Source organism: Erpetoichthys calabaricus, chromosome 16 (assembly GCF_900747795.2).
Source record: "Erpetoichthys calabaricus chromosome 16, fErpCal1.3, whole genome shotgun sequence".
Classification (NCBI taxonomy): domain Eukaryota; kingdom Metazoa; phylum Chordata; class Cladistia; order Polypteriformes; family Polypteridae; genus Erpetoichthys; species Erpetoichthys calabaricus.
The window spans coordinates 76,223,581-76,243,991 of record NC_041409.2 but is presented as its reverse complement, the minus strand read 5'-3'; the positions used below and the strand labels follow the sequence as shown (position 1 = coordinate 76,243,991).

Here is a 20,411-nt window from a genome sequence, read left to right as displayed (position 1 = left end):
TCTCTCAGTTTAGACGCATGTTCCTGAATGTGTTCCTCAATTTTTCCCAGCGTACTTTTAAAGGTTGCATCAAAACGATTATATATACATTTTTCCAAGTTCTTATTATCCTGCTGCAGCTTTAGCCGCAGCTTCTCGTTTGTCTAGAGTAAGCCGTTTATTTCTTTCTTCATATTTTTCTGAATGTCTTTCTTAAGCTCACTTATGGCCGTGGCCAATGTTGCGATTATTTACTTCAGTTCGGACAAATCGTTTTGGCTTTTGTGCTCCGCGGGTGAAGTGGCAACCCCGGTTATAGCCGATGCTTCCGGCTCGCGAGGAGTAGATGAAAGCACGGACTGCAAGGCCATTTCTAGTTTCAAGTGATCTTCTGGAATCGGTGAGCTATCGTGACCTGCATCACTTGCACCTTCTCTCCCACTTCTCTCAACTGGTCATGATGCAGTGGAGCGGGGTCCTGGGAAGTCTGTGCTTTCACCTGTCTGTTCCAGGTTATTCTCTGAAAGGCTGTACCTTGCACTTGGGCTTGATGTCTGTCTAGACTTGGGTGTAGCTTTGTTTTCTTTCCGTTTCTTTCTGAGCCACTTCTTTGTTACTCATGTTTATATACTGTAGTAGAAATTCCTTGGGTTAGGTAAATACAGGATACCTCGGGATAATAAGAAATAAGAGAGAAAATAAAGCCGCTGCTAACGGAGCTCCGCTTCAGACGTTCATCTCCCATAACGGACGAGACCAACCAACCAAATGATTTCTTGTATGTATTTTAAGGCTCTGTAGCTCTTGAATAGCACACTTTTTTTTAACTCTGTGAAAGCTGTACTGCCTCCACGAATTTAAGTATAATCCTGGGGAGCAGAATTGAGTTGAAGAAAAAGAGTTTGCACCATTAGGGCTAGCCCAGAAGTTGACCAGATACTAATAAAGACCATTTCATATCTGATGAGTTTTCCAGTGATTTTTAGTTGTCCCCTTCATTGACTTAATCCTAGTGAGTCGGCAGCACGCTACTGTGAAGGCAGTGGAGTAACGTGACATGCCTAGCGACTCGCTCCAACTTGCGACAAAATCAGACCTATTTAAATATTGGCATTTGTTGTAGACTGGGCTTTGCACGCACAGCTGTCAACCAATCATTGCTCATCTGGGAATACTATGCATTTAATATAGTGACAAGGAAAAGGAACATGGGTGTTTTGGACCTCAAAAACAGAAGAGAATTTAATCTGTCTGATGACTCATAGTTTATGTACCACAACAGAATTGAAAAAAGGAGCCAAAACTGTGGACAAACTACCATACCAGTTAACCCTCCGTACACCATGGGCTCTGTCAGGCAGCATGCTATTGGTTGTCACAAAAAGGGGTGAGCAGGACTGTGGTGGAAGGTCAGCACACTGTTGGTGACATGGCCAGTGACAAAATGACATGCTCCAGTGGTGAGATCAGCACCTGTAGTCGACAAATCTGACAGACCCCACAACTAGAAGTCGTATAATGTGACATCAGCTTTAGTCAAACAAAGAATATTTGTATTAAATTTAATTATATGAAACACTTGATATATCAAGGATAAGTCTGGTATTTTCCAAGTCAAAGTTATTTCTTTGCAATCATGGTATGTATTATTTTTCCACATAAAATTATTCTAAAATGAAGGATTTTTTTTTTTTGGTGCATTACAAAACTACATTGTCTGTTCTTGCCGTTTTACAGTAGGGCTTAAGGTAACCTTGGTCCAATCACAAACATTTGTGGCAAATGTCTCTCCCTCCACAATAACCTTCCTCCCTTCAGGAATAGTGGCTTCCTCAACCTCATGCTGTGAATGATGCACACGTCACTTTCATTTGGAGAATCTGCTACTTTTCAGTACATTTTCCTTCAGGATTAAGACAAATAAGCTCTCATTTTAAATTGGACAAATTTGACTGTGAAGCGAGAGTATACATTTTATCACTGAACCGTATTTATATGAGCCAGAATATAAGGAAGAGGAGATTCAATAAAAGGGGAAAAAGAGAGAGGAGGACAGAACTGGTGAGACCAAAAAAGAGCAAACATTTGCAACAAAATATACAATACAATGAACAAGTGGGATTGGTGGTACACATGTGGAAAATGTAAAGTTATGGCAATTCAAGAAGTGCCTTTGCTACAAGGAGTGGGACGTGCTGCTTCCACTGCTGAAAAACGTAAGATGCACCGGTATTTGAGAATGAGCTTGCTTTGCTACATGAGGCTGCAGTATGTGCAGCAGATAAAGACAACATTTTTAGCTACTGTATCTATCAATCACTGAGTTTTATTCCATTTTACAAAATTTAAACTGAAAGAAACAATCAAAACCTAAAGGACCAAATGGGCCGCTTTCATTAGGGTGATTTTGGTTATTGATCTTATTTTTTGCATAGTTAAATGCTACTTAGCATTGATGTGTGACAGATCTGAATGATCATATAGAGGTTGTTGCTAATAACACAACATGGCTCAACCCCATGATGCTATATCTGTATATTTATGGCTGCTACATTTGCAGTTGCAGTGAAAAGACTCGCCTGAAATATGTTTGGAGCTGCAGTTGGCTTCAATAATGGGCGATTAGGAACACTTTAAACCTCTTCAGTACTCATCCACAAAGAGATGAGAAATACAGAGTCTAAGGCCTGCTTTCAGTAGGTCTTTCATTCGAGTGCTCACATTCAACCTAAGCCCTACAAGCCACAACTTTAAGGTATTGTGGTTACCATAAGGAAGTCGATGAAAACTGTAAACGCTTTGTTTTCTAAATTTATGTTCACATCATAGATATGTGATTTTTTTTTTTTTTTTTTATTCAAACCATTTTCTCAGACATAATTACTCTAAGCAGCTTAGACACGTGTTTGGTTTTATACTGACCAAGTTCCTTATTTACGTCTAAACTCCACCCACGATGGCGACTGTGAGCAGACGAGAGAACAGGAAATGTATTCTGAGCTCAAGAAAAATAGTCTGAAGAATCGGTTATAAAACAGTTGTTTCTAGTTTTTTTCATTATTACAGGGATGGCTCATAAACACAAAAGGAATGTTTTCTTAAATCAAAACCATTGCTGCTTCATAGTGGATGTGTTTGGTAAGTTTTTGAGCCTTTCTTACATGCTTAGACCCGCGTTACCGTAAGCCCTGTTGTAAGGTGCAAGAAAAAAAAATAGGTATTTTTATAGTTATTTAAAAAAAAAAAAAAAAAAACAACTTCACATTAGATACAATTTTATGTGAAAAATTAATATATACCATGATTGTGAAGAAATAACTTCAAATTAACAGCACCAAAGTTTTCCTTTTAAATCTTCAGACTAACAAATGCTCGGTTCTTCCATCTAAATCTCCACAATTTGGGCACAGAGAAGGTAATCGGTCTACTTAGTGTCAAATAAAGTCGGCGGTTGGGATTAACCCGATGGCCTTTTATAGTTCACAGTTTTGACCACAATACCCAAAACATCTGAAAGGAAAAAGTAGAAATGATTACCAGCTCACTTTTTAGATGTGATCGCTGCTAAACCCAGAAAAGAAGCCATCTTACTTATGCTTGCTTCAGTTTCAAGTGTGACACACAGACTGATAAAGCTGACCTAGCAGAGCACTCCTACTTAAACCAAAAGGTGTAAATGACATTCAAGAAGCCAGGAAGGACAACTGCACATAAAGGGTTATGGGAATTGGGCACACACTACTGTGTCATACTGATGGCTTTTAACAAATACTTGGATGACGTATTGTGACCAGCTGCCTGTTGGCTAACCAAAGGAGATTAGACTGAATGGATGACCTTTGTTTGTAAACGTTTTTATGCTGGAATGACCAAATTTGTACGCAACCATTGGAGCCTGGCCTTTCATATAAGTCAGTACAGGAAGGTCTTCACCTGCCTCAATTCCAAATGTATCTTCAGTTGGGAGTACAAGTGTGAAGAAACTTTATTAAGCCAATAATTAAAGCAGATAAATAAAGCTAATAAATATTAAACAAATAAAGAAGGCGGAAAAGAGGTTTACGCTAGTAAGCATCTCAGTAGACTGTCCTTCAGGGTGCACCCAGATAGCAGGAGATATTGAAAGGATGAAATCAGGACAAATCATGTCCATTCATTTCATCTTTAGTAATATCTGCAAGCCATATTTATGTGAAAAAACAGTGGGATAATTGTGAAGAAATAATGAAAAATAAGAACATTTGAGTTCTTGGGTTGCGCAAATGTTCTGTTTAGAATTACTATACCTTGCTGCCGTTTCTTTTCAATACTCCACTTCCAGCTGCAGTTTACATTTGGTACTTTCACCAGATCAGAAGCACACTCCCTCCTCTACACCGCTGTTTGCATTTGATGAGCAGCTCACCCCAAACTCCAGTGTATAAACGTGCCTCACTGTAGGAAATGTACATACCAGGGATGTGTTTTGCTATTTTATTATCAGTTTATGAATGCTTTTGACACATTTCTCTGTCATTTTAGAAACATGAAGAAACAGTTTGTCCAGCTTTTCCTGTTTCCTGTCCTAACAAGTGCAGTTATCCTTCTGTTTTAAGAAGCGAGGTAAGTCGCCTGCGATCCTGCTTTCTCTATATAAACTGCTCAAAAAAATTAAAGGAACACTTTGAAAACACACGATATCTTAATGAGAAAAAAATCAAGCTGGATATCCCTACTGATACGGACTGGGTAATGTGTTAGGAACGAAAGGATGCACATCGTTTGATAGAAATGAAAATTATCAACCTACGGTGGGCTGAATTCAAAGACATCCCAAAAATCAAAGTGAAAAAATGATGCAGCAGGTTAGTCCATTTTTCTGAAATTTCAATGCAGCAACTCGATCAAACTCGGTAGTTTGTATGGCCCCCACGTGCTTGTATGCATGCCTGACAACATAGGGGTATTTGGGGCATGCTCCTAATGAGACGATGGATGGTGTCCTGGGGGATCTCCTCCCAGATCTGGACCAGGGCATCACTGAGCTCCTGGACTGTTTGAGGTGCAACCTGGCAGCGTCGGATGGACCAAAACATAATGTCCCAGAGGTGTTCTATTTGATTTAGGTCAGGCGAGTGAGCGTGGATGCCAGTCAATGGTATCAATTCCTTCATCCTCCAGGAACTGCCTGCATACTCTCGCCACATGAGGCTGGGCATTGTCGTGCACTAGGAGGAACCCAGAACCCACTGCACCAGCATAGTGTCTGACAATGGGTCCAAGGATTTCATCCCGATACCCAACGGCAGTCAAGGTGACGTTGTGTAGCCTGTAGAGGTCTGTGCGTCCCCAGACCACCACTGACCCACCACCAAACCGGTCATGCTGAATGATGTTACAGGCAGCATAACGTTCTCCACGGCTTCTACAGACCCTTTCATGTGTGTCATATGTGCTTAGGGTGAACCTGCTCTCATCTATGAACAGCACAGGGTGCCAGTGGTGGACCTGCCAATTCTGGTATTCAATGGCAAATGCCAATCGAGGTCCATGGTGCCGGGCAGTGAGCACAGGGCCCACCAGAGGACGACAGCTCCTCAGGCCACCCTCATCAAGTCTGTTTCTGATTGTTTGGTCAGAGACATTCACACCAGCAGCCTGCTGGAGGTCATTTTGTAGGCTCTGGAAGTGCTCATCCTGTTCCTCCTTGCCCAAAGGAGCAGATACTGGTCCTGCTGATGGGTTAAGGACCTTCTATGGCCCTGTCCAGCTTTCCTAGCTGCCTGTCTCCTGGTATCTCCTAAATTGCCCCTGAGACTGTGCTGGGAGACACAGTAAACATTCTGGCAATGGCACGTATTGATGTGCCATCCTGGAGAAGTTGGACTACCTGTGCAACCTCTGTAGGGTCCAGGTATCGCCTCGTGCTACCAGTAGTGACACTGACTGCAAAACTAGTGGAAAAACAGTCAGAGAAGATGAGGGGGGGAAAAATGTCAGTGGCCTCCCTCCACCTGTTAAACCATTCCTGTTCTGGGGGTTGTCTCATTGTTGTCCCTCTAGTGCGCCTGTTGTTAATCAGTTTTAGCTGCTTTGGTGTTAATGAAATTAACAACCCCCTCTGCTACTTAACGGACCAGATCAATATCTCAGAAGTTTCATTGACTTGATATACTCTGATTAAAAAATGTTAATTTAATTTTCTGAGCAGTATAGATTGGGTAAATGTATACATGGATACATATTATTTTTACACCTGGAATTAAAATTAAACTCCATTGTCCGCTTGCATCTTTGTTTTTTTAATCAGCACATCACAGCCCACCATATCTACCAGCCTGTAGTTCGAATGGAATCTGGCTGCTCATAATATCCCAACAAGAACAAAATGAAAACCGTTACGTACCACACTGCATTAAACACATTCAGTGCTTCAGAATGATTCCAGTGATGTGACAGCCTCCTGTAGGAGTTGGTAACTCGACTTCACACATGTCACTGCTGTCACCCCACTCAGTGTTTAAAGCTGCACACCGCTTACCCAACTGCTAGCACCACCCTACACGATTGCTGTATGTGGATAGAAAGCACCTTTGCATTTCCACTCACGTTAAATGTGACTGCTGGATGTGTCTGACCACCTCTGAATGTTCACCCAGTTGGTTTTTTCTTTTATTTATTTTTTTAATGTGGTTAAACGCCATCCAATCAGGACTCACATTAATGCAGTTGTAAGTGAATGTACTTTGCTTTAGCAGACCTTCAAGAACAGTTTATCCAGACTGTTGCACTAACTTAATTTTATATATTGCGGTATTTTTTCCATTCAGTTCTGTCCCATGGCAGCTGGAAGCCTTCCTGGCCTGCTGCAATGTCCAAGAAAAGAGAGGCTGATAAAATGGAATATGTGATTATAATGAACAGTGAGGTACCCATGTGTTGTTATAAAGAGAAGGTAGCAATAGTTGTTTGATGTATTCTGTTACATGTTGAGTAGTTAATATTATTTTGACCCTCAATAAAGTTGTTTGACACCACAAAATCAAATAAATTATAGAAGGAAGATTTAAAACAAGTGTAAGAAAGAAGCCACAGATTTCCAGTGAGAGGACAAAGTGGATATTTTCCAACAAAGACAGAGAACAGCCTCTGCAGGGAAAAAGTGGGGATGGAAAAGGAGGCAGCAGAAGACGACTAGCAGGGAACATCTCAAGGAACACTTCAGAGGCGTCCTTCCATCCTCCATGTGTTAATCCTTATGTGGATGTATGCAGCAGTGATTCTGTGTGATCTGTTTTTGTCAAAGTGCTGCAGTAAATTTGGAAGCATTTTCTTAAAAAGGGTCAGCATGAGATGGGAAAACATCAGGGGTCTCTGCAAACTGACCTGATTTAAGTGAGCCTTGGTATTCAACAAAAAGGACACATTTTCTTGTTGAGATGTAACTTTTTATATTTGGAACATGGATATGCTTTCCGTATTATCTATCCAGTAAAAAAATATTTTATATCGATGTTTACCTTTTAAAAATGAAGATGAAATATAACATCATCAAAGTTAAACCCTTTAATTATTCAGCCATTAAAAAGCCGCCTGTGTGTTCTGGACTCCATAATTGTCCACATTCTGTTTTGATGCACACTTGAACAGAGTACAGCAAAATGATTATTTCACACCCAACCAGCCTGTAACACGCTGCCACTCTCTGGTGCCATGATATGCCAGAATTTATTGAAATGCGTAACTTCATTTTAATTAATACAAGTGTAGAGATATGCATTTGACTACACTTTGGCATTTGGCTCTGTTGCTGATTTTAAAACTGGAAAGCTTCTGCCAACTTCTACCTTTTATATCAAAATTTTGCAATTTTATTTCAGTTTCAATTTGCAGGCACTTTGGGATTCGGATACACAACAATCCTAAAGTTAAGCTGCTCCCCATTATACTTCAGTTATCTCTGTTGCCGCTCACTTTAACCCTTGCGCTGTTTTTCAGCTAACAAGCCACCAACATGAATGCCCCAATGCTCAAGTGAACTGTATGTTTAGCCGCTATGGGTGCAGCTTCAAGGTGAGCATTTTTTATTTATTGTTCCTTCTGAGCTCCTTTGAGAACTCCGACATGAGGTGGGGCAGGGTCAGATTTTCATTTTATCTGAGAGTGTTTACTTTGGTGTATTTCTCAGGGCTTGAATCAAGAGTTGAAACTCCATGAAGCCACATGCATGGCAGAACACCTACGACTGATGCTAGCTGGCAACTTTACATTGGAGAAAAAGGCGAGTGTGTGAACAAGTCCTCCTTGTACACTTTTTGAGCTGAGGACACTTGCTTGCTTTTTAGGGCTTTGCAATAAAACAGAAACAAATTGCAAATCCTGTAAATGTATTAAAAGATAGGGATCTCGCCTATAAGGCAAAGCAAAGAGATTTATCAAACGGCCCAGGCAGAGCAGAAGTGAGGTCTTCTACATAAGCAGACTCCTCATATTCTGAATCACTGGAAAGCCCGGGACTTTGTCACATGACATTGACACCGTTCCAGTAGGAGGAAGTGGGAATTTTCATATCGTTTTATGCTGAATCACTACACTTTGCTCTTTTCTGTTACTGCTGGTCACTGTTTAGGGCTTCCCGATTAGTTCATAGCATAGGGGTGTCGAGCAGGGGGACGGTATTGTAGCTTTAAAGGAAGGTTGTAAGGGTTCCAGGCAAAGTTAGTCACTTCATGGCAACCTGACATCTCCGCAGATGGTTCCAGATATTGTTGACGAAGCTGCCAACTGCTGGTCATGCTGGTCTGTGAGAGAGCACAGTGAAAGTTGTTCACTGGATAGTTGATTAATTCTATTTTGAGAGACCATCCACGGACTTAGTGATTGTCAAGCCATTTTCAAATTGGACGTATATTTCTTGTAAGTTTACATTAAGAACTTGCCAACATTGAGACTCTGGGTAACCAGCCTCTGGCCAGGATGGTAGCTGCCCCTAGACATTTGCAAAGGAAGAGTGAATGCAGAGGGGTACCCTACTGCTGGTAATTAAATGTACCCTCAGATTATTTCAAAAATGAACTCCAAGTAATTGATTGTGTGCAGACTCCAGGGGGCATGGGGCTTGAGCCAATAAACATAAACATTTTTCATTGTGGTTGCAGATCTGTAATTGCATGCAGCCCCACCTAAAGCTGTTAGCCAATGGTCTTGCAGACTCCATATGTGACCATAAGAGATACAGAATTGCATATCTCCACTTTTGAGCTTTAGCTTAGACACCAGAACACCACTGTCATCTCAAAGGCTGCTGATTTTGAGCGCAAAGTCCGACTTAAAACAAATTTGGGATCCACATCATATGGCTAAGAGGCATTTGTAATCCTACTGCTCTCTTCCTACCCCCAGAATGCTTTGCAATAAAGAGCTCATTCTTCTGGTTGTTTACGTCAGTGAGACACTCATAAAGAAATAAAAGCAGTCCATGTCTTGAAAAGCTGCTGTGCTGCTACTTGGCAGCTGCACTGGCATGGCGTGTTAGGACAAAGTTTCTGCAACATTTTAGGGATGGGAGTGAGACTGTAGCCAAGTGGGGAGTGGAGGGGGGAAATCCAGTGGCACTGTGTACACGGAGTTATGAGTCAGACATAAACAGGAACAAGAGATGAGACAAAAGAGTTCCAGCATTCAGTTTGCAAATTAAGCATTCTGGGAACTCCCACAATTGCAAGGTGCCCATTCCATTTTTTCAAGCCTTCAGGCAGTAAGCCAAAAAACAATCAAGTAATATATTAAAAATGGCTTGTCTTAATACTTTAAGTATCAATAATAAAACAAATGAATTGGAAATGTATTTAGCTACTCATAATTACGTTAGTAACTGAAACCTGTCTGAATCTGAGAGACAGGGATAAGTATAACATACAGAGACGTACTATTTAGGAAAGATGAGCACAATCAAAAGGTGATGGAGTAGCCATTCCAGTATGTAAGGGGTAATTACCCAATGAATGCAGAAGCACATTGTAATGAGGTGCATTTTCGTGAGGATATTTAGATTTCACTAAACGGCGTCACAGAGAGAAGCCTGATATTGTGAAAGCATTCCAGAACCTCGGTCAGATATCAGTATGCCTCCTTTTAGTAGCATTTAAGGCCTGTTTAGAAGAGGGATATTATAGCATTGGGGGATTTAATGGCTATTTTAACTGTGCTGTTTGAAAGGAGTTCCTAGACGTAATCAGTGACTGTCACCTAACATACACTGTGTTCACATGCTATCCGTTTTCAGAGCTCTTTATCTTCCCACTTTGGTGCGTCCATGTGAATTTCTGGTTGGACTTTTCAGAGAAATGTAAGGTCACTGTGGATTTGCTACGTCGGCTGGCAAAAAAAAAAAAGAAGTCTAAAGCAAAGTGAACTTTTTCAGTGTGTGTCACTTTGTCACTTCACTCCAAGTGCAGTTCAACCACAAAAATTGCATTTCTGGCCAGTCAGGTTATATTGTTTATTTTCTATAATTGACCAAGGTGAAAGGTGGTGTTACGTCACAACTTGGGGAGTTCACGTAGCTTTGTTTACGTTGTTCAACTCATAGCTCAGAATTTGAGGGGTGTTCACGTGGAATTTCGGTCGTCTTAGTGAAACTCGTATTCAGCATCTGTCTGATTGAATGTGGCATCAGTATGTTAAAACACCAAGAGGAGGAGACGCCTGTCTAGATTTATTATTTTGTAATAATTAGGATAGAATGCAGGGAGGAGAGATAATTGAACTGTTAGGACCCAGTCAATGTAATGTGATGCATTTCAGTGCATATAGAAAAACTAAACTCTGCATTCCCTTCGTTCTTAGTTGTGGACCTCCCTTCTGTTTGGAGTAGTTGTGTTGATGCTGTGTAAATTACAGCCCACTTTGTAGTATTTGCGTTAAAGAAGCGTCAGTAAAGCGGCAACAGTCTTATTAAGTCAGTTCTTTTGTACACACATACAAACAACCAGAAGAAAGAGAGGAGTAGGAATCCTAAGCTGTGCACATTGAGCTTTTAGCCCAGTGTCTCCCCAGGAGTGCTGTAGGTGTCCATGTTAACTAGAACTGGATACCCTCAACGTAAACTTCCCATTTATTTCAGATGGAGGATATTAAAAGTGAACTGCATGAGAGATACTTGGTGCTGCCATCTCTGAACAGTCGAGTCACTGAAATAGAGAACCGGTATGAAGAGCTGCGCGATAAGACCAAGCAGATGGAACAGAAGATCAGCAACATACAGGTGAGCCTTCCTCAAGAAAAGCTTTGAAGCACTTTGTGTTGAGGAGCCATGCTGGCACTGGAGCAGAGGTGTGTGGGCAGCAGAGTTGGCAGTGCAGGACGCATTCTTGCAAGTACAGCTGGTCCTTTCTGGAAGGTCCATGTCTCTTAGGACTTAGGCGTGCAGCCCCAAGTAACCAGTGAAGTTGTGCATTGCTCATCCTGGTTGTCATTTTTGTTCTAGAAACTGCTGAGTTCCCACTCTGAGAAGATGCGTGAGATGGACGCTGAGCTGCGACTGTTGAGGCAGACCAAAGACGAAGTAGATGCACTCAAGAACACAGTGGAGGCAATCCGCAATCGAGTAGCAGTCCTAGAAGGGGGCAGCAGAGGGAATTTTGCCCCTGTGCCACATACTCTAGGTAAGTAGACCATTTGTGTTTGAGTAGAAGTTTGAAGGGGGTGGCACAGCATGAAACTGACATGAGGCGAGTAACCTTGGTTAAGGCAGAAACCATTTGATCGAGTTTACTTGCAGAGTTCCTCCTTGGAGAAAATGCTCTGACGCTAAAAAAAAAGAAACAAGCATGGAGTCTGTTGTCTCACGAGCAGTGCGGAGAACATCACTTTTAAAAGTAACTTCGTTACATTACTCATTACTTACAAAAAGATTGCTTTTAATAAAATGTAATGTGTTACTTTTTCTTCTTTTGTATAAAAAACTGCACATTTAACTGGGCTGAACCTTCATGAAGCTGACCAAACCCGAATGTGATCAACAAAATCCATCCAATTTTTACATCCTCAATCTGAGCCCCTGAAGATTTGCCCCATGAACACTGGCCATTGTGTCAGCCAGTCGCACTGTTTCAGAATATCTGGATCGATTAGCTGGATGAAAACTAAATGGACACTTCATTAGTATGTTTCACTTGCCAGACGGCGCACAGCACACTGTTTTCTGATTGGCTGTGCCACCGAGCCCCCCGACAGAGCGACGTATTTATATTTGTGCTTCTTGTCTTACACCGAGTGCTGCGGGGATAATAATTTATTGAAGGAAAAATACCTGCGTCAAGTTTTTCATTAAGTTACTTGTAACTTTAAAAACTAATTGGAGTATGTAATGCGCATTGCTGCTCTCGAGGTGGTGTTGCTGAGTTTAGCACTGGGCATTCAGCTCATCAACATAAATGTAGACATTTCTGAAATACTGAGACAGATTATTTCAGCCAGGAGAAGCGCAAATGCAGTGAACTGAACATCTGCCTCAGAAAATTTCATCTTTGTGGACACTTCCACAGTTTTCTCCCTGTGGCTGCTGGATATGTGTACGAAGCAAAGACATGCAGAGACTATGAAATCCTTAAAGTGTGACCTGGTTAAGGGTTTACATGGCCAAATAACTGGGTTACTCGCAGACAAATCTGTGTGTGTTAACCCAAATTCTCTAAGCGGAATAAGGGTTTACGTGAATCACCGGCTTATTGAAGTGCGTGTAAACACACATGTCAAAGTCAAGGCCCGTGGGCACTATATAATTATATATGGCCTGTATGTCTATTATTAATGGCCCGCTGGTAAATAGCGCTCCCACTACTCATACTACAATTCCCACAATGCACTGCAACAGCTAGCGTGCAGGTTAAGACCTGTGCATCACCCCTTCTCCCAATGCTCTATTGCTTTAATGAGACACTGATCAGTGATCGGCGGATAAACACTTCGATTAGCACTTTTAAAATCACATTTAAACCAGACCCCAAAATAAATGGCCAAATGAAAAGTGGACTTGGAAAACGGGGACATTCAAAACAGGTGGGAGGCAGAGTACCTGTTTGTAGACATCGGAGGTAAACCTGTGTGTCTCGTTTGTGGAGCTAATGTGGCAGTAATTAAGGAATGTAGCATAAGACGGCACTATGCGGCAAAACGTCAGGACAAGTACAAAATCCTGGACACACAGCAGAAGCTACTGAAGAGTTTTAAAAGAGTCTGCTGTGACACCAGACTATGTTCACAAAAGCAAAATCACAAAGTGAAGCTGCCATGAAAGCTAGTTTTATAGGGGCAGAAGAGAGAGCCAAATCAGCCCGGCCATTTATGGATGGATGAGTTTTTGAAGCATTGGATGATTAAAGTGTGTGAAGTCTTGTGTTCAGACAAAAAGCAGGTGTTTCAAATGTAAGCCTCAGCAGAACTCCTGTTGCTGATTTGATATGCGAGCTTGTCTCTGATTTACAAGCACAGCTGAAGGAAAAGGGAAAAGACTTCATTGCATATTCCCTTGCTGTGGATGAGAACACTGACACGACTGACACTGCACAGCTGGCAATCTTCATTCGTGAAGTGGATTCCAGTTTACGTGTTACAGAGGAACATTTGGGTATAAAACCAATTTATGGCACAACCACAGGAAAAGACGTATTTGAAGAAGTATCTAAATGTGTAAATGACATGAAACTGCCCTGGGAAAAACTTATGGCACTGCACCTGCAGTGTGTGGGGAAAGAGTGGAGTGGAGGGAAGGCTATGGGAGAAGATGCAGAGGGAGAATGGCACAGGTGAGCTGGCAGCGTATCACTGCATCGCACACCAGGAGCCACTGTGCTGCACGTCCTGAGCACCGCCACACAGACGGTTCACTTCATAAGAGCCAAAGGCCTAAATCACCGCCAGTTTCAGTCTCTTCTGGAGTCTGAATTTCGTGACATGCCTTATCACACAGAGGGGTGTTGGCTGAGTCGAGAAAAAGTGCTTAACAGATTTTTCGAACTGCTTGAGGAAATCGATCAACTTCATGCAAAGTAAAGGAAAAGACTCCACAGAGCTCCGGGATGAAAAGTGTCTGTGAGTTGGCCTTTCTGGGCGACATAACAAAGCATCTGAATGCATTAAACCTCTGGCTTCAGGGACAGGACTGTGCGATTACGGACATTTATGATGTAGTGAAAGCTTTTCAGGTCAAACTGCAACTGAGGAGACACCGATGCAGAGAGGGAACTCGAGTCCCTTTCCACGTTGCCAAAAAAAATCACAAACCAGGACTCCACTGCTATTTCCAGCTGCACGTTTTGCTGATAAACTAAGCACACCTTACATGGAGTTCACACGGCGCTTTGCCGACTTTAAAACTCAGAAATGTAATTTTGAACGGCTCAGAAATGCATTTGCAGTTGATGTGGAGAAAGCACCTGTAAACCTCCAGATAGAGCCGATAGAACTCCAGAGTAACGGCACACCGAAGGCAAAGTAGGACTCTGTGGCCCGCACGCTTGCCCAGCGTCATCCCTGAAACTCTGGCTACAGGCTGCTCAACAACATTTATTTATAGAGCACATTTTCATACAAATAATGAGCTCAAAGTGCTTTACATGATGAAGAAAGAGAAAAAAAAGACAAAGTAGGAATTAAAATAAGAGAACACTAATTAACAGAATAAAAGTGAGGTCCAATGGCCAGGGAGGACAGAAAAAACAAAAAAACTCCAGATGGCCGGAGAAAAAATAAAATCTGCAGGGGTCCGAGGCCACGAGACCAGCCAGCCCCCTCTGGGCATTCTACCTAACATAAATGACCTCGGTCAGTCCTCTTTGTATTCAGGGTTCTCATGGAAGGACTTGATGATGATGATGACCAATTAACCATCAATGTAAGGACATCACGGTGCTTTGATCAGGTGGTGGTGGCGCAGGTCACCCACCACAGAAAATCGGGAAAAGAAACAGAAGAGAGAGTAGGGGTTGGTACGGATTTTAGAGCCACCATGAATAGTTATGATAATTAATTGAATATGCAGAGCATCAGGATTAAATTACAGTGAAGTTATGAGAAGGCCATGTTAAAGTAATGTGTTTTCAGTAGTTTTTTTAAAGTGCTCCACTGTATTAGCCTGGCGAATTCCTACTGGCAGGCTATTCCAGATTTTAGGTGCCTAACAGCAGAAGGCCGCCTCACCACTTCTTTTAAGTTTAGCTCTTGGAATTCTAAGCAGACACTCATTTGAAGATCTAAGGTTACGATTTGGAATATAAGATGTCAGACATTCCGATATATAAGATGGAGCGAGATTATTTAGGGCTTTGTAAACTATAAGCAGGATTTTAAAGTCAATCCTGAATGACACAGGTAACCGATGTAGTGACATCAAAACTGGAGAGATGTGCTCGGATTTTCTTTTCCTAGTTAAGATTCTAGCAGCTGCATTCTGCACTCGTTGCAATCGATTGATGTCTTTTTTGGGTAGTCCTGAGAGGAGTGCATTACACTCGTCGACTGAAAACAAAAGCGTGAACTAATTTCTCAGCATCTTTTAATGATATAAGTGGTCTAACTTTTGCTGTGTTTAAGTGAAAAAATGCTGTCCTAGTGATCTGATTAATATGCGATTTTAAATTCAGGTCAGAGTCAACAGTTGCCCCTAAATTCTTTACCTCCGTCTTGACTTTTAATCCTAATGCATCAAGTTTATTTCTAATAACCTCATTATATCCATTATTAGCAATCATTAAAATTTCAGCTTTCTCTTTATGTAGCTTGAGAAAATGATTACTCGTCCATTTAGAAACACAAGTAAGACATTGTGTCAGTGAATCAAGAGAGTCGGGGTTGTCAGGCGCTATTGATAAATACAGTTGTGTGTCATCAGCATAGCTGTTGTAGCTCACGTTATGCCCCGAGATAATCTGACCTAACGGAAGCATGTAAATCGAAAAGAGCAGCGGACCCAGGATAGAGCCTTGTGGAACACCATATAGAGTATCCTGTGTCTTTGAAGTATAAATACCACAACTTACAAAGAATTTTCTACCTGCCAGGTAGGACTCAAATTTAAGACACTGCCAGAAAGGCCCACCCATTGACTAAGGTGATTTCTAAGAATATTGTGATCAATGGTATCAAATGCGGCAGTCGGATCTAAGAGGATAAGAACAGGTAAACGGCCTCTGTCTGCATTTACCCGCAAGTCATTTACTACTTTAACGAGTGCAGTTTCTGTACTGTGATTTCTTCTAAAACCCGACTGAAACTTATCAAGAATAGCATGTTTATTGAGGTGGTCATTTAGCTGCATAATGACTGCCTTCTCTAGAATTTTATTTAAGAAAGGCAGGTTAGAAATAGGTCTAAAATTTTCAAAAGCAGAGGAGTCGAGATTATTTTTCTTGAGTACGGGCTTAACTACAGCAGTCTTAAGACAGTCTGGGAAGACCCCCGTATCTAATGACGAGTTTACTATGTCAAGAATACTATCAATTAGCACGCCAAATACTTCTTTGAAAAAACTTGTTGGTATTGGGTCAAGGACGCAGGTGGAGGGTCTCAGTTGAGAAATGACTTTATGTAAATCTATCTGGTGAAAGGATTTGTTTATAACGGAGTACTGGGGCTTAAGAGGATGCACAGTGTTGGGGAGATATACTATATTATTTCTAATAATTTTTTTATGAAAAATACAGCAATAGCCTCACAAGTTTCACTGGAAGTATTCTGGAGGTATTCCATTGAGTTAGCTGGGTTTAGCAGACGATCAATTATAGAGAATAAGACTCTGGGATTACTAGCATTGTTATTTATAATTCTAGAGAAATAGCAACGCCTCTCAAGATGGACTGTGTTATTGTATTCTGTTATTTTAACCTTCAATATCTCATAGTGGATAGTTAGTTTAGTTTGGAGTGTTTGAACGCTCTCCATGTTTGGTAGCACTAGGGGGCTCTGCCACCTGCTCGCCAACCTCCGGGCGGGCGCTATGCACTTGCCACTTCACGCCTCTGCCGCTCACATATGGGGATGCGGATGCACAATTTAAATATCATTTTCATGGGAATTGTTACATATGCATAATATAACTAACTATTTTACATTACAGCGAGTAATTAACCAGAGTAAAAAATAGTAAAACATAATAAGTTGAAAGAAAATTGTTTCATGCTGCGTTAGTTATTCATTGCGTTATACATTTTCATTTTGTTTGGCTTTGAAATTAACAAGCAAATACTTCTTAAGCTTACACTTTTACTGTAAAACTTCAGTAAAAACGATATGTGAAATTAACTTTTCGTCAATATCACATTGAATTTTGATTACGTGTTTGGAGTTACATCGTGGCAACGCTACGTATAACTGCCCGTGAGTGAATATCAGTTCTTTTTCTCCAATAAATAAACAAGACTTTTTCGAATGTTTGTCCCTGTGATTTGTTAATTTTCATAGCAAAAGCTATTCTTATGGGAAACTGGAAACGTTTTAATATGAATGGCATATCGAGATCTCCTTTGGTGTCTGTTATCCCCTGAAGATGTACTACATTACCTTTATTGTCGCCTGTTAAAATTTTACATGTCAGAATTGTTCGACCAATTTTGAATACAACTAATGTTGTCCTATCACATAGCCCATCACTCAGACGTAAATTACGCAATAACGTTACGATACATCCTTCATTCAACAGTAATTCGGCCGGTGGAAGACCAGACGGTGTTAACGGTTGTAGTTATTCTACGAGATATTGAAAGTTGATGTTTTCATTTTCTGCAACATCACCACCAACTTTTCCAGCATAGTCTATTGATACACATTTAACCAATTTGCCGTATGACTGATCGACAATTTTTGCACTAATTTGTTTGACTTCATCGTTTCTCGGTTCTAGGATTGCTCGTGTACTCATTTCTTCTGTTGATAACCCTTCGTGATGAAATTCTTCAATAAGATTTGGACATAATACGTCGTCTTTTATTGGGAACTTAAATTGAGGAAAATGTAAACATTTATAAGAGCAGAAACTGTGTCTGACAAAAGCATTCACACGAATGAGAGGTGAGAGGACCGCGGGCGAGGGCCATTAACAGTAAATGGTTGAGAGGAGGGCGGGACTTGAAAAAATCTCTTGGCAAAAGTCTCATCTCGTCTCAGGATTTTCTTTTATAATTGAGAGACCTACCTGTGTGAGCAACTTTTCTCGGTGATGAAGATGAACAAAAACACACAGAAGTCATCTCACTGACAAACACCTTTACTCCATCCTGAAAGTTTCGACAGCTCAGAGCCAAACCCCACATATGAATAAACTTTTAGCCAAGAAAAGATGTCAGGCATCTGGCTCGGATAAAATATCATAACAAAGAAAACTAAATGGCAGAGCTCAAAATTTTTTGTTTTTGCTCTTTTTATCTGAAGTTGGAACAATTTTTTTATTTGAAAGATTTTCACCAGCTTGTTCACATTTTTAAATACTCTCATTTTGCTTGATGTTACTGTTGAAGAAAACGATTATTTCAAATTCTGATTTTCTTAAATTATTTTTTTGAGGAAAAAGTTGGAAAAAGCAGTTTAATTCTGTTAAAATTCATATTTACGATAAAAACATTCAGTTTTAGACTGTATTCTGTCTGGCCCGCAACTTGAACTATGTTTTAAATTTTGGCCCCTCCTGTGATTGAGTTTGACACCCCCGGTTAGAGGATGGACGAATAGACTGTTGTATGAAATGTGAAATATTAAGGTGAAGGTTTTTCTAAAGACTTTATTTTTCACACACATTCACCTTTAATGCAGGTCACCACTATACATGCAGCTGCATCTGCTAATCTGTATTCCTCTTCCCCTTCAGAGTCGCTCGTCTCCAGACATGACGACATGTTGAGTGTTCACGAGATCAGACTGGCCGACATGGACCTACGCTTCCAGGTGTTGGAGACGGCGAGTTACAACGGGACCTTAATCTGGAAGATCAGGGACTACAAGCGGCGGAAGCAGGAGGCCGTCGCAGGGAAGACTCTGTCGCTGTACAGCCAACCCTTCTACACTGGCTACTTTGGTTACAAGATGTGTGCCAGGGTCTACCTCAATGGGGATGGCATGGGCAAAGGCACGCACCTCTCCCTGTTTTTTGTAGTGATGCGCGGGGAGTATGACGCTTTATTGACGTGGCCCTTCAAACAGAAAGTCACCCTCATGCTGATGGATCAGGGCCCTGCCCGCAAGCACCTATGTGACGCCTTTAAGCCAGACCCAAACAGCAGCAGCTTCAAGAGACCGGTGGGTGACATGAACATTGCATCTGGGTGCCCACTGTTTGTTTCTCAGCCAGTGCTGGAGAATGGCTCATACATTAAAGACGACACCATATTTATTAAAGTAGTTGTTGACACTTCAGACTTGCCAGATCCTTGACCAGGCCTCAGCAACACAGAATGGATGACATCTGAAGAAAAAGCTGGCCTGGCTGATCAGACGTGAGGAGCTGAAGGTCCTCCCAGGGAGCGGTGCTCGTACAGGCTGATGTGTATTTTTTTTTTTTTTGCTTTGTTTTTAAGTTATGGTCCGAGTGTCTAAAGTTAAGAATGTCTTGTCAAGGCTGGAGCAGCAGAGTGCAGAGGAGGGAGAACAAAAAAGGCAAACCAACAAATGCATCATAAACAAAGACGAGGTGAAGTCAAGGTGGAAAGCCCAACAACGTGCACAGTCCTGTCCTGTGCCAGTGTGGGCCATCACCATGAGGCCGGGCATTGCATTTCAGTCCAGTCACTGCCTGAAGGAAGTGATGTGCCAGGAGTCCAGCATGTTTGACCGAGTAACAGCCCAGAAGCTACCCCATCTCGCTGAAGAGATGGTGGCCACCAGTGGTCAGCAGCTAGGACAGACCTGGCACGGGCCTGAAGAGACAGGCCACTGAGCAGGAGAGTAAGCACAGAGGAATGGCAGTGTATCTGGCACACAAAAACATAAAGTGAACTGTTAAGAGATGCCATGCATCCAAAATATGTTTGCATTACGCAATAATTTAAATAAATGACAAGGTCATTTAATGTAAACTATGGTTTTTTGAATAAAAAAAATGTATTTAGAAAATTGCAAATGGCTGTTTTGTACCAGGGTCACTGCTCTGCGCAGGGGGGTTAGGATGCCAGGAATGCCAACCATTGTGGGGGCCCTTGCTGCATACTTGGACCAGTAATATGCAGTGGGTGAGTGATTGGCACATCGCTGCGCTTGGCAATTCTGACATGCCTGGTGAGCTACCCCGGGATGACCGAGGCCATTGGACAGTTTGAGCTGGCCACTCCATTCCTTTATTCTGTTTTGGTTCTGCCATCTGATCATCACAAGACACCCTGTCGTCATAAGCAAGTGTCCCATTGGTAGTGCGGCACAGTCAGGCTTGTAAAGCTTAATTTTTATTAGAGGTGTTCATCTTTAACTAC

The 20,411-nt window shown here is 41.6% G+C and overlaps 1 protein-coding gene across 5 annotated transcripts in view; it reads left to right on the top strand.

Moving 5' to 3' along the window:
- Window positions 1–20,054, top strand: part of traf3 (TNF receptor-associated factor 3) — a 70,203-nt gene extending 50,149 nt beyond the window's left edge. For all 5 annotated transcript variants that reach the window (XM_028822290.2, XM_051919901.1, XM_028822289.2 and 2 more), the window contains exons 6-11: window positions 4,501–4,581; window positions 7,957–8,031; window positions 8,147–8,239; window positions 11,084–11,224; window positions 11,447–11,624; window positions 18,818–20,054. In XM_028822290.2, the coding sequence (XP_028678123.1) occupies window positions 4,501–4,581; window positions 7,957–8,031; window positions 8,147–8,239; window positions 11,084–11,224; window positions 11,447–11,624; window positions 18,818–19,380 (1,131 nt within the window). In that variant the 3' untranslated portion in view covers window positions 19,381–20,054. The remainder of the gene's footprint in view (window positions 1–4,500; window positions 4,582–7,956; window positions 8,032–8,146; window positions 8,240–11,083; window positions 11,225–11,446; window positions 11,625–18,817) is intronic.
- The last annotated feature ends 357 nt before the right edge of the window (window positions 20,055–20,411 follow it).